Source organism: Colius striatus, chromosome 17 (assembly GCF_028858725.1).
Source record: "Colius striatus isolate bColStr4 chromosome 17, bColStr4.1.hap1, whole genome shotgun sequence".
Lineage (NCBI taxonomy): Eukaryota > Metazoa > Chordata > Aves > Coliiformes > Coliidae > Colius > Colius striatus.
The window spans coordinates 13,976,553-13,992,464 of NC_084775.1; the positions used below are offsets into that span (position 1 = coordinate 13,976,553).

The 15,912-nt window shown below is 46.8% G+C and overlaps 1 protein-coding gene across 2 annotated transcripts; it reads right to left on the reverse strand.

The window, feature by feature from the left end:
• Positions 1-1,222: 1,222 nt before the first annotated feature.
• Positions 1,223-15,385, reverse strand: ANAPC5 (anaphase promoting complex subunit 5). 2 transcript variants are annotated; one of them, XM_062009719.1, is made up of 17 exons: positions 15,167-15,385; positions 14,943-15,022; positions 14,063-14,172; positions 13,483-13,678; positions 12,328-12,394; positions 10,502-10,603; positions 9,161-9,351; positions 8,468-8,549; positions 7,262-7,351; positions 6,155-6,336; positions 5,556-5,691; positions 5,265-5,339; positions 4,413-4,534; positions 3,271-3,378; positions 2,608-2,755; positions 1,932-2,094; positions 1,223-1,558 (listed from the first exon to the last, which is right to left on the reverse strand). In XM_062009719.1, exons 1-17 carry the CDS (start codon positions 15,368-15,370, stop codon positions 1,344-1,346), a joined length of 2,271 nt encoding a protein of 756 aa, XP_061865703.1. In that variant the 5' UTR covers positions 15,371-15,385; the 3' UTR covers positions 1,223-1,343. The 2 variants fall into 2 exon arrangements, with proteins under 2 accessions (XP_061865703.1, XP_061865704.1); XM_062009720.1 differs by lacking the exon at positions 15,167-15,385 and having other exon boundaries at positions 14,692-15,010.
• Between the last annotated feature and the right edge of the window lie 527 nt (positions 15,386-15,912).

Below are 15,912 nucleotides of genomic sequence, written 5' to 3' on the forward strand. Positions count from 1 at the left end.
TTTGACAGGGCAGAGCTCCCAGGGGAGAGCCACAATGCCGTGGGAGCTTTGTCAAGAAATGCTTCTATTTTGGCCAGGATGTTGAAAGCCACTCAAGAAATCAGGTTTAAGCACTTAGTAGTAAGTACTTAGGGAAGTAGTAGGTGCTCCAAATGTTTTCTGAGCTCCACACTGACGGTTAATGGAGGTCTGGTAATGGAGCTGAGAGTGAGGGAGCCACCAAAACCCATGAAGCCCCAGTAGGAATTGGGGTTACTTTGCTGTTAGCAATCCAGCTGCTGTTTTAAAATCAAGGCCCTGATTATCTGCCAACAGCCACATTGCAACACTAATTAACAAGATGTGCAAACTAGCACTGGCCTCTCAAAGCTTCCCTCTTCCTGCCTGACCTGGCAGGGCTGCAGAGGAGCCCAGTTTAGATCAAGTCTTGCATTCTCATGGGTAGCAATGTCCCAGTTTAATCAAGCCCTGCCTCGCACAGCACCTCCACGTGTTTACACTAGCAACATGCAGCTTTTATATAGTCACAGGTGCAAGGACAGGCACCCCCAGCCCCAAGGTTGATGCTCACCCAAACACAACCCTCACACCTGAAAGTAAATTTCCTTTCCAAAAGGATCTAATTGTGTATCAAATTGAACTGTGATCCTCAGCTACTCACCCAGGAATCCAGCTCAGGTAAAATCTACACAGTGCCTGTGGGAGAAGGCAACAGGAACGTTTCAGCTGAGGCTCTTCTTCAGCATCTTGACTCTTCTCAGCCCCCCCTTGCACAAGGACACAGGTAACGACAACGCCAGGGCTCTGCACCATTAGACCTTTCCAACTGAATCCTGGTTTCTCTCCCTTCTGCCAGCACCATCTGTTTTTACAGTGTAAACAGTGACTGTAGACAGGTTGAACACAAGGCCAGGTTTTAAATGAGACTCCTTATTCCATACCACTTAAAATGAGCACAAAGGAGCTTCGCCTACATTTCCCCCTCATTTTTGTACCCTGGTGTTCATAAAGCCAGCATTGACTCGGAAAATGTCACCACTGAGAACAGATATGATTTCATCGTGACTGTGTTGCTCCCCTCACTGTGTTTATAACACAGTCAAGAGTGTCTTTTCTTTCTTTTTCTTGTCCCCATCCAATTCTTATTCTTAATGTTAAGTACAGAATACAAGTGAAATGGGTGGAGACCCGTGTTTTCCCTGCAGCGATTACAAAACCCAGGTTTGTTCAACAGAAGATCATCGTTTACTGGCACTTACTTTGATAGGCATGTGTAAAAAAACAACCAAACCAACCCAAGCCCCAAGAAAACAAACAAATCTCATCATTTAATCTCTTCTACATCACTTGAAGGCATTGATTAAGGGCACCCCGTGGGCTGGCAGGTCCTGGTGCAGCTGCCGGAACAACATGGCACATTTGTTCCTGTCCTGGGTCTTGCCCAAGGTGTGAAACAGCCGGGCTTGGAAATAGAGAACATCTCTGAGCTGCTCTTTGCAGTCCACTTTGGCAAAGTAAGCCTTGGCTTCGTTCAGATTCAGGAGAGCAGATTCCAAAGCTGTGGGGGGAAAAAAGGGAGACAGTCATCTTTGTGATAACGTCACAGTAAAACCTCCAAGTAATACAGCTCAGTCCTGAGGAGCCCAATTAGAAATCCTTCAGCTTTTCAAAACAATTTGTGTCTTAGCAACATGGTTGTTGAGCCGATTTCTGTTGTTTGGCCTTTGCTGCAAAACAAGGTGCCATTATAAACACTGCATCTGTCCAAAAGCTAACTCCAAACGAGTTGCTGCTGTCTGGTAACGAGGTAACACACTCTGCTGCAGCACTTCAACTTCAGCAGCAATTGTGCAGCAGCACTCCAATGTGTATAACTGGTTTGCACTTCTCAACTCCCAAGTTTCAGTGAGGAGAATTACTCTTCACACTACCTTCAGTCTTCTTTTGGGGACTGTAGGAAGCTGCAGAAGCCACCTGACATTTGGCCACCAGGAACATGGCGCAGCCTTTGTCCAAGAGAGCTCCGTGGGCCAGGACAGGTTCTATTGCCATGTGCAGAATATTCAGGGCTTGTTCAGGAATGCCAAGGATCAGCTGAAAGACAAAATACTTGCTGGTCTAATAGTGGAAACCACTGCTAAAAGCAGCTTCTGCAGAGAAGACCAACATAAACCACATCTGTTTGCAAGAACACAACACGCTACAGACACGGATGTAACATTTTTCCTCATCATCTTCTTTTAAATCAAAACTTCTGAGTAGAAATGAGCCACTCTCTGAAATGATCAGTGGCTTCTCCACTGCAGTCAGCACTGACAACGTCTCTGTCAGCTCCGAACAAACAATATCACTGAACTCCAATACACGCATCACTTTTAACTCCAATACATGCCAAACTGCTACTGGAAAACCAAAACAGTAGCAGAAAGAATAACAGCTGAAGAAATGAAGGCAGAGACAATTTGTTATATGACATAACTACACATCTTCTGCAGAATCACTAACTTCACGCCAGCAGGGCTGTGTCCTTAAAACCTCACAGGAGTCAAAACGGTACCAGATGCCCAGAATCAATGTTGCCCCTGTGCAAACACAAAGGAGACCTACCTGGGAGAAGGCCAAGTTCAGCAGGGTTTCAGAAGCCAAGTACTGCAGGCTGTATTCTCGGGAGAGGGCAAGAGCCTGCAGCAGGACCGGCAGCGCTATGGTGTGGCAGGAGGATCTCCAGTAGAGCTCCGCTATTGACAGCAGGACACTAACCAAAGTGAGGGGGGGAAAGAATGACAAACATTTTGCTTTTGATGAAAAAAAAACAGCCACTTGTTTCCCAAACAGTTACTCCAGCCCTAATGGTAGTGATTTTATTAGGAATTACATCATTGCATGTGCAATAGAATCCAATTACAGCCTGAAGAGGAGATGCTGCTCAGACACAAAGGATTAAACAGTCCTGTAACTGCTATGAAGGTCAGCACAAAGGGACAATTAGACACATACATTTCCATTTCCTATTGTTTTGGAGGTGGCATTTCCTTCTTCCACAATCCTTTGTGGAGATTTGATTCCTTTTACTGCCTTTCAGTTTACATTTTGGAGAGGACTGGGCTTCAATTCCACAGTATTTTGAGGATTCCTCCAGGCCACAATTAATGAATGAAATTATTTTGTCATCCCCAGATCACAGCAGGTAACCTGAATGCAGGCAAAGTGAAATGGCTGATGCCAATCACTGCAAAGTGGTTTAATACCCTGAATGTGACACGTTCTTACCTTATCACCATCTCTGTGTTCTTGATTTTCTGGCAGTGGATCAGTAATTTCTGTAAAAGTTTGTGTGCCTCTGACATCTGATTTTGGGCTTTCAATACAATGGCTTTTCTGCAGTGGTAGAGAGAAAACATCACTGATGATATGTTTCTGGTTTAGATACAATTCTGCTCCTCAGAACACAGTGAAACGAGTCTCTATTTTATGACAAATGCATAAAACAGCTCTAGGTGGAAAACAGGGATTGCCAAAAACACAGGCTAAACAGGCAGCAGAAGTGGGAGGGCATGAAAGCTAGAAAGCACAAGGAATTATTTGTAAGAAAAACAGGTATGAGGTAAAGGAGATAAAATTGGCCGAAGCCAACACGGATATGGAGCAACAGGGAAAGAGCAAGAACATGGAAATAAGACACAAATACAGAGCAGGAAGGGATGGGTCCAAACACCCTGCACCCTGACACCAAGTGAAATATTTAAAGATCAGGAAAATCACAAACAGTCCAATTGCAGAAGGACAAGCCTCAGGTCCCACAGCTTGAATACTCATCTTCCAGCTGATGACACTGGCTGTGCTTTAGGTGTTCAGCCTCACTGAGAAGCAGCCAGGAATTGCTTTTAGCAGTAAGTTATTTTTCATACTCACCAAGTAACAAGTTTTAACTCTATTTCTGCCTTGTCATTCTCATTTAGAAAGAAGGATCCATGAAGGTCAGAGAAAAACCCTGTTATTCCTTTTAGTAGATGTAGAAGCCAGGACACAGATGAAGACACTGAAGCTCAGGCTAGGCCTGGGCTCCCCAGTTGGATGACACCAAAGCCTGCTGTGTGTTTAGGTTTAAGGACAGTTACCTCAGCAGATTTTAATGAAGTGCTTTGTGTTGTCACAACAGCTCTACAGCTCTGGAATCAGTCTGACTTCAGCAGTGCTACCCCAGCTCTTAAAACACCCCGAGAAACAACTAGAAATGATAAGTGCAGGACATACTCTCATGTTTACCCTGTAGTGCTCATTCCATGAGAGCAATCAGTTCTGGGAAGGGAAGAACATGTAAGCACATGTGATTGCCAGCAATCATTTTGCCAAATTCTTTTCCTTATCTTCATGGGACACACCTGAAATTGTGTGCAGTCACCATTGCTTACCTGTACACACCTTCAGTGCTACTCAGTGCTGTGATGCCTGCTACAAGAGAATCTGCTATATGGTATCTGCCATCATTCATGGCTCTCTCAAACTGTATTTTCTGATCAAACAGCATCCAAAGCTAAACAAAGAACATCCAGAAACAAGTTTCAGAAGCTGTGCCTGCTCATTTTTCTGAGCTAGAACTTAAGTTATAAATATATGAATATTTGTCCTGACACAAGTGACTCCAGTGTCCAACTACCTGATTAACAAAATTACTCTTCTCAACAGGTCTGGGTTAATGTTTCAATACCAAAGGTCACCTATTTGACTCCATTTTAAGTAAGAAAGCACTTAAATCATTACTAATGCTTTGAAATAGATTTGTTCTACAGGGAAAAGAGAAGGCCCAAGCTATATTTAATGGAATCTTGAACGCTTCAATGTAAATATTCTTTTTCACACTCATGTGTTAACGTGTTTCCAAGTCACACAAAAAACAGCTCATTCCCCCAGTTATTTCTGGATCATAACACATCAAGATAAGCAGCACTAATTAAACAGAACTTTGAAGTTCCAAATCGATGCAAAGCATTTAATTCCTGCCTGTGCTCACAAAGGAGATGTATCTTCCTCTGCCATCTACATCTGTATTTAAACAGATGGGGAGGTAAACGTCTGGCCACTTTTAAAGTAACAGAGGCATCTTTTTCATGCTTTTGGAGAACAGTTTCTGTCATGTGGCTTCCCTTGACGTCATGAGCCACGTGGAACCAGCAAATGTATAGCCCAGGGGATATGGAGGAAAGAATTCAGATCCTATTGTATAATAGTTCCATAACTGACAGGCTACATTATCAATATTCTACCTGTGCTTGCTGGCTGTTGGGAGGGAATCTTTCTTTTAGGTGTTTCATTATCTCAGCAGCAGCTGCAAAGTATCCCTGTAACACAGAAGCAGCACTGAGATTCCCACACACCACAGCAAGCGCCTCCCCTGCAACACAACCCCCGTGCAAAGAGCCTGCCAAGCCAAAGCCTGCATCTTCTGAGTGCAGACATCAAAGGCAGAACAAAACACAAGCCAAGTCTCACCCTCTCTGTCAATAACACCCACATGCCCTCCAATGCCACGGGGTGCAAGAGGCCGTGCAGCTCACCTGCTCGGCGTGCAGCTCGGCCAGGTGACACAGCACCACTGCAAAGGGCTCCGTGTTGTTCTGCTGAACACCCACGCTCACAGCCTCCAGGCTGTTCATGCTCAGCAGTGTCTGGGCTTGTTGAAGTGCCATGGTACTTGTGTAAGAGAAACATCTTTTAGCTTTCAGGCAACAAACAGCAACCATTTTTAATCTAGGGTCTTGTTATGACAACAGTCTATGCCAGAGGCCTGGGGGAGAATGGAAACTTGTAAAACAACTGCTCTCCAGGAATTCTGGACTGTGCAGGCACATCAAGTGCTACATACTGGAAGCTGCACACAGTCTAGGCACAGAGATGCTGAAAATGGGAGTACAGGAACAACTTCTGCTCTGTTTGCCACCACTAAATGGAAGCCAAATCTCCTCTCCAGTATAACATTTGAAACACAAGACAATGGAAAAGCAGCCAGCCTGTACTGAACCACACAGCCTGACTGCTTGATTTGAGTGCACTGGAGACACAGAGTCACTTGTTACACCTACATAAATAACTCAGAATGCATTATGTCCTAAGATGTACGGTGAGCTAAGCCAAGAGTTGAAGAGAAACCAAATACCTGCGGCCGTAGAGCCTCCAAATGGCAGTCTTCTGGGCTATGCTGATATCAATAAGCTCTGACAAGCTGTGTTTCCAGTGCAACAGATCTGAATCTTTTAAGGCATCCATTAGTTTGTTGGCAGCCTTTCCTGCAAAAGCTCTTTGCTGAACCAAGGACTGTATTCCCAGGGAAGCAAGGTACTGGGAAGAAGAAGACAGACAATAGGGTATGGGACACTTGCAAATGACACTGAAGGAAGAGTTCTAAACTAAGGGGAAAAATCCCAAAGAAAAAGAGATGATGTTATTCAGCACAGACAAAGGAACACTGCTCCAGGCAGCTCTTTAAATACCCACTTATGCACACCCACACATATGTGAATGCCATTTTGTTAGATGTGAAAGGTAATTTCCACTCCTCCACACAGAAGGCTTAAAGAAAGGGGATGACAGGACTTGAACCTGGACTTCTGAGATGATGAAACAGCTGTGAAAACACAGAACTGTCCCTCCCCTTCCCCACCCAGAGGCCATATCTGCTCTCATCTCCCAGCATCAGCACTTTAGTTCCTTTTAGAACAATTTTCTTAATAAAGAGACTGCAGATCTTGGGGAAGACAGAGCTAAACATAAACAGCCAGCAGGTTCAGAGCACAAAACTACCTAGGGGTAGGGCTGCCTTGCGAGATTTCACAGCCGGGACAGAGCTATACAAGTAAACATGTGTTCAAAGCCCTGCCAGAGGCATCAGCATCAGTTTTAGGGAAGGTGGAGGTGTAAGAACCTCCCTTGAGCACCAGCAGATTGTGCCACAGGCCTTAGAAATGGTGTGTGGGGCCAGGCCAGTAGCCACAGAGAGCTTTTGTGTCTGAAAAACAAACAGGTTACAAAAACACCCAGTGGGCTTTGCAGTAATGCCCTGGCATTAAAGCTACTCAACTCTGGTTTGTTAATATGAGGAGTAAAAATAATAGAAACAGCTACAATTTGGGGTGCTACAGTACATCTGCTTAAATTCAGCTCCATATTTTGAACAGACCAGCCACAAAACCCAAATCCCTGCCGTGCCCACTCCTCTCACCACATGTGCGTGTCCTAGAACCAAGTATGAATGAAAAGGACTTACTGGCAACCCAAAATGTAAAGACTTGTTTACAGAATGCTCCAGCAGAACACAGCTATCAAACATCTTCTGCTCCAAGATGTACAACCAGCTCTATCAAGGAAAAAACAGTTACAATCTCATTGCAAACAGCTGATGGCTGTAGCACCTTCAACTTCTTACATACAAAAACCTGACTGGAAACACAAACCACTCTGCACAATTAATATGAGAGTGAGGAAACTTCCCTTAAACACTGCACAGCAAAGCATCTCAGCAGTGCAGGTGGGCTGGGGCACCGGCTCAACAAGGTTCAGAGTAATGCACAGAAACACTGGGGAAAGCAGGATCTCAGGAGCTGGATCCTATTGGTGCCAACTCATTGTAACAGTAACGTTAATTATGGAACAAAGCACAGAGACATCTAAGTCTTTCTCTCCTCTTCTTGATTTGCTCTAAAGTGGAGAATCCAACAGACAGTGAGGAGGAAGTCTGATGAGGGGACTGGAACATCTCTCTGATGAGGAAAGGCTGTGAGTCCTGAGGCTGTTTAGCCTGGAAGAGAGAAGGCTGAGAAGGGACCTTATCAATGCTGATCAATCCCTAAAGGGCAGCTGTGGAGAGGACGGGTCAGTCTTTGTTCTGTGGTGGCCAGTGCCAGGACAAGGGGTAATGGGCACAAGCTGGAACACATGAAGTGCCACTGGAACACAGGGGAAAATTCATTTGGTGGTGAGGTGAGGGAGCCCTGGCCCAGGCTGCCCAGGGAGGGTGTGGAGGCTCCTTCTCGGGAGGTTTCCAACTCCACCTGGACACGTTCCTGTGCCCCCTGAGCCAGGGGAACCTGCTGTAGCAGGGGCTGGGGCTGGAGCAGCTCTGCAGGGCCCTTCCCACCCCACCATGCTGGGATCCTTTGAAATTCTTTGTCTCTTTAGAACATCTAAGACTAAACTTTGAGCTTAGTACTGAGATCTTACTAGACAGGGATCACAATTCTTGTTTAAGAAAGTAATTCTGAGTTGTGACAAAACCATCCCATGATGTCCCCAGAGCTCTGGGTGACCCATCTGCCAGGAGCAGCATCACCCCGCTGCTGCACAGTCAGATTGAAACTGCTGATGCCTTCCATGAGATACAATGTAAGAGCAGTTCTGCAACAGTTCACTGAGCAAAGGCTCAGGTAACAGAGGCAGAGGTGACCTCACCTCCATCTCCACACAGCCACCTTACCAGGCAGTGCTGCAAGCAAACGTGGTCGTTAGACTCCTGTGCAATTCGGATGGCTTCCTGAAGGGCAAGTTCAGCCTGTTGGCTACCAGCAAACAAAAAGGGAGAATGAGTGAATATCCCACAGTGCTTAAAATACAGCATCAGGACACAGCAATATTGATCTAAACTTTGCATAATCACCCTCTGGAGATAACTGTGATTTAACAGACCTGCTGAGAAAGCCTCTATTTCCCTCCCAGCACTTCAGCAGGACATTCTAGTCTTGAGGATAATAAGCAAGAGAGCATCTACAAGCCACTACAGAAATGCAGCTGTAACCCCTAAGTGGGCTTTCAAGCCCTGTGCATGCCAATGTGCCAAGTTATTGTTTGAACAGGGACAACATCACGTATCTGCCTGAGCAGGAAAAGTTGTCGCTCTCCATTTTGCAGATGGCTTCCTCATCTCCAGTCCTTTTACATGATGCATAAGGTCATGGGAACACAGCAATGGAGAACCTAAATCCTTAGGAAAGCATTCCTAAATCCTCAGGAAACCACTGCAGCAGCCAAACGTTGGCTGACCCAACCCAATTCCTGACCCAACCCATCCCCAGCAGTTACCAAATCAGACAGAAGTCCCTTCTCCTGAAGGGAGCTTTGCAGAATGGCCTGACAGGGAGATGAGCTGTAGGTGGCAGCAGACAGCACTCACTAGTGGCCGAAGCGGCAGTGCAGCGCTGCCAGGTTGAGCGCGGCGTAGCGCAGGCTGCGCCCGTAACCCTCGTCCCCGTTGCTTTTGCTCTCGGCTCCGGTGAGGATCAAACGGTCAAAATAATGAATGAGGCTGTGTGTGGAACTGAAGACATCCTGTACTCTGAGGCTATTTAGGTAGCTTAAATAATGCTAAAAAGAAAAATGAAGCAAAAACCAGCTTTAAGTACAGAGAATTCTTCAGCCAAGTTGGTGGTAACTGCTGGGTGTGTTCTCACTGAAAGGCTGGCTAACAACTGCACTGAACTGTACGGCCAGGGAAGTGCCTGGCCAGCAGGTGCAGTGATACTGAGATGACCTGCACAGAAGTGCTCTAAATCTTGGATTGAATTGGTTGTTTTCCCCAGTAAGATCTTCCAAATGGTGTCTCACAGGCTGTTGGGTTATCCCACCCAGCCCAAGGCCTCCACAGGGGTAGAATCCCTGTATTTATGTGCTAAGTGGGGCATATTGTGCCTGTACTTAGGAAGATACTCAGAAGCATGAGCATGGCTTCCAAACATCATGCAGATAGAAAGGAGATGCTAAAACCATGTATTTTCTTCTTGGTATTGAGGCCTGGGCAGGACAATCCTTTATGTGAGTCAAATAGGACTGGAGAGGACTTCTGGGGTTGTGAAGGTTGAAAGGCAGCCCTTTCAGAGATAAGAGCCAAGTAAGAGCAAGGAAAATCCTGTACACCTCAGCACAGGGCTACTGGGAGGAAGAAAGTCTCCCTCCTGGGAGGAAGAGAGTCTCCTTCCTGGGAGGCAGGAAAGAGTTGACTGAGAACTCATGGAACTTGCTCAAGAATAAGTTATCAAGGAACAGGGCAAACGTTCACAGCACAGGCTTGGAACCAACTCACACCACGAGCTGTCTCTTGCTTTCAGTATAAAAGGCTATTAAACACCAGAGTGAACATCAGTAAAGACAATCAACAGGTATTGCACTTAATATTGATTTTTAAACTGTAGGAATACAAGGCCTGGAATGTCTCAGGAAAACTTGTGTCACAAGAAACAAGTTTTAGGTTTAGCTCAGCAAGAATGTGCTCACTGAGGCCCACCAAAATGAAGGGATTCTATCTGTGCAAAAAGCTAGACATATGGTGAAGCACTTGGCTTTGTGTACCTTCAGGAGTTTCAGTCTGAATTACTAAATACTTCCATGCAACTCCCTCACACTCTTATCATCTGCTGCTATTTCAAGATAGAATAAATTAGTCCCAAATAATCCCATCTTAGAGATAAGAAATCCCTTTACAACCATGAAGAAAAAGATACTTAAAAAGATACTTAACTGCTTCAGCAAAGTCTGGATTAAATTTTAACAAGTTGTTCAACTCCTTCTGTAAAGATGCTGGAGTAAGAGCCTTTGTTTCATCATTCTTTAGTAAAGAGGCCTGGAATAAAAGTGGAAAACTGCAAGTAAGATAAGTAACTCACACTGGAGAGCTGCAAATCTATTTTGATACACACTTGTCAGTTTGTTATCTGCTTGGAGAGAACATTAAAGAAGATTTTCTAACAGCTCTGTCTACTATGATGCTGCAACATCACTGACAGTTTAATTCTATGCTATTACAGCATCCACTTTGCAGAGATCAGAGAGACCATGTAAAAGAAAAGCTTATTCAAAGGACTGTTTAAAAGTACCTAAAGAAGTCTGTCTAAGTTTCTCTTAGAAGAACTAACACAACAGATCACTCACTGGAATTACATGGGTCTTCCCACAAAAAAATACAGGAAACTAAATGAAGGTAAACCCAGAGTTTGCTTCAGCCAGTAGAGCAATTAGTAACAAATTACAATCATTTGTTACTAGAACAAGCATTACTGGATAATCAAATGACTTCTCATTTCAGAACTCTCCTAAACATCCTGGTTCCTTCATAATCTAATTAAGAGGGGGAAAAAACCCATATGGTAACAGATACTCCACATCAATCCCACCAGCTAAAACCCAGTGTAACAGAAAGTCACTGCAGTTCAAATCCACACCTTGCACCAGATCACCACAGCCTGACTTGTCCTCTCATTCAAATCCACTTCTAACTCTGCTCCTGGAGGAAGGGTCTCCTGTTGTACATGTGTGTAGGGAGGCTGGAGTGCCAGCAACTGGAGCTCAATCACAGGGTTCTGTGTGCCTGAGGTGCCAGCAACTGGAGTGGGGACCACAGGTCACAGAGGCCTGGGTGTGCCTGGTGCCAGCAACCAGAGCAAACCTGAGGATGCCTGTCACTGGAACACCAAGCTGGACTGGGCAGAAAGTAGGGTAAGCAGCTTGAGAGCCAAGTATTGAAATGGCTGTAAGACTGGGCCAGATATATTTCTCTAAATGAGACAACTGGAGGAAGTCCAGGCCAACCAGGGAGATCCCAAGTGATGGAGAGACTGTTAGGCCTTTGGGTCAACTGAGAGCTGTATTTGTACACATGCCCTGTCTTTCTGCTGGAGGCAACTGCATCCAGGACAATCCAGAGGCCACTTACTCCATAAACTGAGTGTATAAACCCAGTTACTGGTGGAATAGGGATAGCACACGTGAGACTGAACATGTGTATATATTTCACACTAATGGACCTTCATCCCCATCAGCCAGAGAGAGGAACAGGATAACTGAGAGCATGCTCAGCCTCCACACTGCCTGCACTGTGGGTCATGGGAGCTGCAGGAGCTTTGCCATGAACCAGCTACTGGATCAGCAACCCCTAACAGTGAAGGACCTAATGGAACTGAGAAGTTACTTTGAGTTTTGAAAGTGTCTGTGAAACATCACACATTCCATGTACTTCATGTTATTACAGTGCAGTGCATTTACTGACATTGGTGCCTGTGTGTGTTTCTGCTCTATTTTGTAATTACCACCTGGAATAATCACCACAAGTGCACAGCTCCCACACATCAAATCTGAGGCAAGCAGTCAGAAGAGACCTTCTCAGTATCAATTACCATCATGTGTCTAAGATAGAACACTCTCAGCCCTGAGCCCTCATACTCAGCAACCACACACAAGACATCAACAAATCTTTAACAGAGCTAAGAAAACATCATGTCTGATACTGTGGATAAAATTAAAGGTGAAGCTTGTGGAGAATTTGCTCAGCATTATCCAGAACTGACATACCTGCTGAGAAAGAAAATACTCTGCTTGTTTCTGGGAAAGAGGCCCACTGCAAGATATCTCTTCTTCCCTGAGAAGAAGCACTCTGGTTAGAAACAAGGGCAATGAAATGGAGAAAATACTTCATCAGCCACCCCACACTTTTGCTTTATGAGGTTTTGAGAGACATTATAGCTCAAAGTATGAAACTAAAAGGAGAAAACTGAATAAAGAATAAAATCTACCACGTCAAAGTTAGCAATCCAAAAGACTTCACTCTGCTTGGTTCAACCTGCAGAGCCCGTGGTCAAGATGAAAGTTACTCTAAACACACCTGGAAACCCCAGGCAGAAGATCTGGGGCTCAAACTGGCACTTTGGCCACACACACCACTCCAGAAAGGAGCTGTTCTGCCAGAGCAGACAGAAGTTTATGTCAGGGAAAGACAGTGACTACAGCATCCAGCCTCCAAAAGCTGTGAACTGACTCATGCTGCAGCACAGCCTGCACAGAGGCACTGGAGAAAGTACATTTTAAATCTCTGGAGGCAGAACTTGCTTTTAGGATGATTCTTACAGTGGAGCACTTCTTCTGTGGGTGAAAGAAAATAATATTTGCTTCTCATTTTTGATGTGAGTTTTGTATTTAGAGAAGGGCAAAAGAGAAACCAAACCCATCAAGCTTAACTTTTCCTAGGCAAGCAATCTTCTTCCTTGTTGGAAGCAAAAGTGACCTCTCCAACGGCTTTAGCACATCACACACAATCAGAGAAGTCACTCAGCAGTGGGCTGTGCACGAGGGAACCGTGGGCAGCATCTGGCCCGCAGCCTGCCGTTCCCTCAGCCAGCTTGAGGACAGGATACTGCCATTTTACCAGCCACCGAGCAGAACCGTTGCTATTGACAAGTGTTACCACACGGTGGCACCAAAGGAACGCAGAGCCCAGCTCAGGCGGGGTGTGAGGCTTTAAACGAACCCCAGCAGCCCACACCTCAATCAGGCAGGTGAAGCCGTTAGTGGCAGGACACGCACGGGGCTTGGGTGAGCACTCGTGGAGTTTGGAAGGATTAAGAGGAGTTACATCGGAGCTCGACAAAGATTAAGTTGCCTCTGATGTGTACAGGAGTAATCTGAACTATGAGTGATTAAGTGGGAAAGACTTTAACATCAATGTATCACCTTAAAGGCATGTCAAGCTCTTCTTTCTCCATCTTCCCCTCCAGTTCTTCTGTGTTTGTCAGTTCCATATCACTCTCATCAAGTCCATTTCTTTTGTCATCACTCTGAAAGTACTGCTGAAGAGCAGTGTACAGTTTATAGACCTGGCTGAAGGAAAGCTTGTTGTATGCCAAGATCATGTGGCGTAGAAACAGCCCTGCAAAGGAAAACACCTGCAATGGCTGTTACCTGTAAGGCTGCTGCTTCAGAGAGGGGGCTGGAAATCAGAATCATAACCAGCAGAAGCTTAAATTGCATGATTTCATCTCACTTTGCCTCAGCTCAGCATAACAATTGACAAAACTCAGCTTTGCAGGGTGTCAGTCTGGTATTAATTTAGTGATTCTGATGCCAGAAAGAAATGTCAGGATCAGCCAGAACTGCACAGAATTACTGGGTGACAGGAGACACCTGAGCAAGAGAAAGATGCTACTAAGCCATCCTCACACATCCCCAAAACAAACCCAAAGCTGTGTCCTGAGTCAGTTACATCAATGACAGGTATCACATCAAATACAGCTCATGGATAACAATTAGTTACCTACTACACTTGTTTTATGAACTTCTGGCTCTGTCCCTGTGAAGGAATCTGAAAGGTCATCAAAAAATTGTTCCATATCTTTCAATTCTCCTTCTGCCATGAGTTTTAACCTAAAGAGGGAAAGAAAACCACATTTGTTTGGGGTATAAATAATACACACCAAATAAAACCTCCTGTTTCAGGGACAGATGAGTAAAGACAGACAGAACCAAGTGGCAGCTAATCCATTAGGCACAGAAGGTATTTACACCCATCGGCCAAATCAAAACACATGACATGTTAATAATACCTCACAGAATCATCAGCTTTGGGTTGATTTTTGTTCTTTTAATAACAATTAGATTGCTGTTCTTCTACCAAAACAACTGGGAAGCCAGAAGAGGCTGATTTTTTTTAGACTGCTGCTGTCTAGTGCATTAACTAACACCAAAACAGATCTCCTGGATCACAGCAACTTTAAAACAGGTGGCTCCAATGTTTGGTGCATGTGCCTTTCAGAACCTGTTTATGAGAACTGCAGAAACAAATTGCTATCAATTTGACTCCTTCATCTATACATTTGCACATTGCCAAGCACTTCTTTCTACCAGCACTTCTTTATAGTGCTCTTTCCAAGCACTTGTACACACCAGGATAGACAAAGATGACACACACTGTGCATTTAACGGCTTGATCATCTTTCACCGAGATGTCGCTTGCAGCAGCGGCCTTTTCATGGTTCCAACACAGAACACAGCGACCCGAAGAGGGGTGGGATGGGATCAACCCGGCCATGTGGGCGTTTCCTCGGCCTCCGCCTGGCTCGCTCCCTGCAATCCTCGGGCAGCTCAGCCCCTCCCCGCCCCGCTCCAGGGCCTCCGGAGGCGGCGCCGGCGCTCACCTGACGAGCACGGAGCTGGCCATGTGCGCGCAGGATTCCTCGATGACTTTGCGCAGTCGCGACAGCGGCATGTCAGGGCCCTGAGGAGGAAAGCGACATGTCGCGACAGACTGAAACGCAACGAGCCCCTCGGGCTCGCTCCCCGTCCCCCCATGGCCCCAGCCCCGGCCCCAGAGCCGGCTCCAGAGCCCGGCCCCAGCCCCGGCCCCAGCCCCGGCCCCGACCTGCAGCAGCGGCAGCAGCAGCCGGTTGAGCCGCCGCCGCTCCAGCAGCCCGAGCTGCGGCCCGGCGCGGCCCAGCTCGCTCAGAAGCACGAGCAGCGAGATCTTGTACGGAGTGACCCAGTCCTTGATGCCGAAGACATTGGCGTGCACCACGCCGTTGGTCATCATCGGGTTGAAGTAGAGGCTCTCGTGGACGCTCGCCATGGCGCCCGCCCCGTCGCCCGGGAAACCGGCCTCGCCCGCCGGCCAATCGCCGTCGCCATTCCCGTCACGTGGGCCGTGCCGCAGCCAATCAGAGGCGGAGGGGTGCGACGGCACCGCAGGGCCGGTTGGAGCGCTGAGCCCGGGAGAGACGGTCCGGGGGGGAGCGGGGTCCGCGCGGCGCCGCCTGGAGGCGGGCGGGGGAACGGCAGCCGCAGGCTGCGCTGAGCCACCGGCGGGTCTGTGGGCCGGGAACGCGAAAAGCTCCGCTGGAACACAAAGAGTTCCATTAAACATAAGGAAAGGCTGCTGTGAGGGTGAGGGAGCCCAGGTTGCCCAGGGAGGGTGTGGAGGCTCCTGCTCGGGACGTTCCCAACCCCCCTGGACACGGTCCTGTGCCCCTGAGCCAGGGGAAGCTGCTGGAGCAGGGGCTGGAGCAGCTCTGCAGGGCCCTCCCAGCCCTCGCCATGCTGGGATCCCATGTGGGCATTCCCTGGGCATTCCTGAGCCATGAGGGGAGGTCGACCCCCGCTCCGATGCGTTCC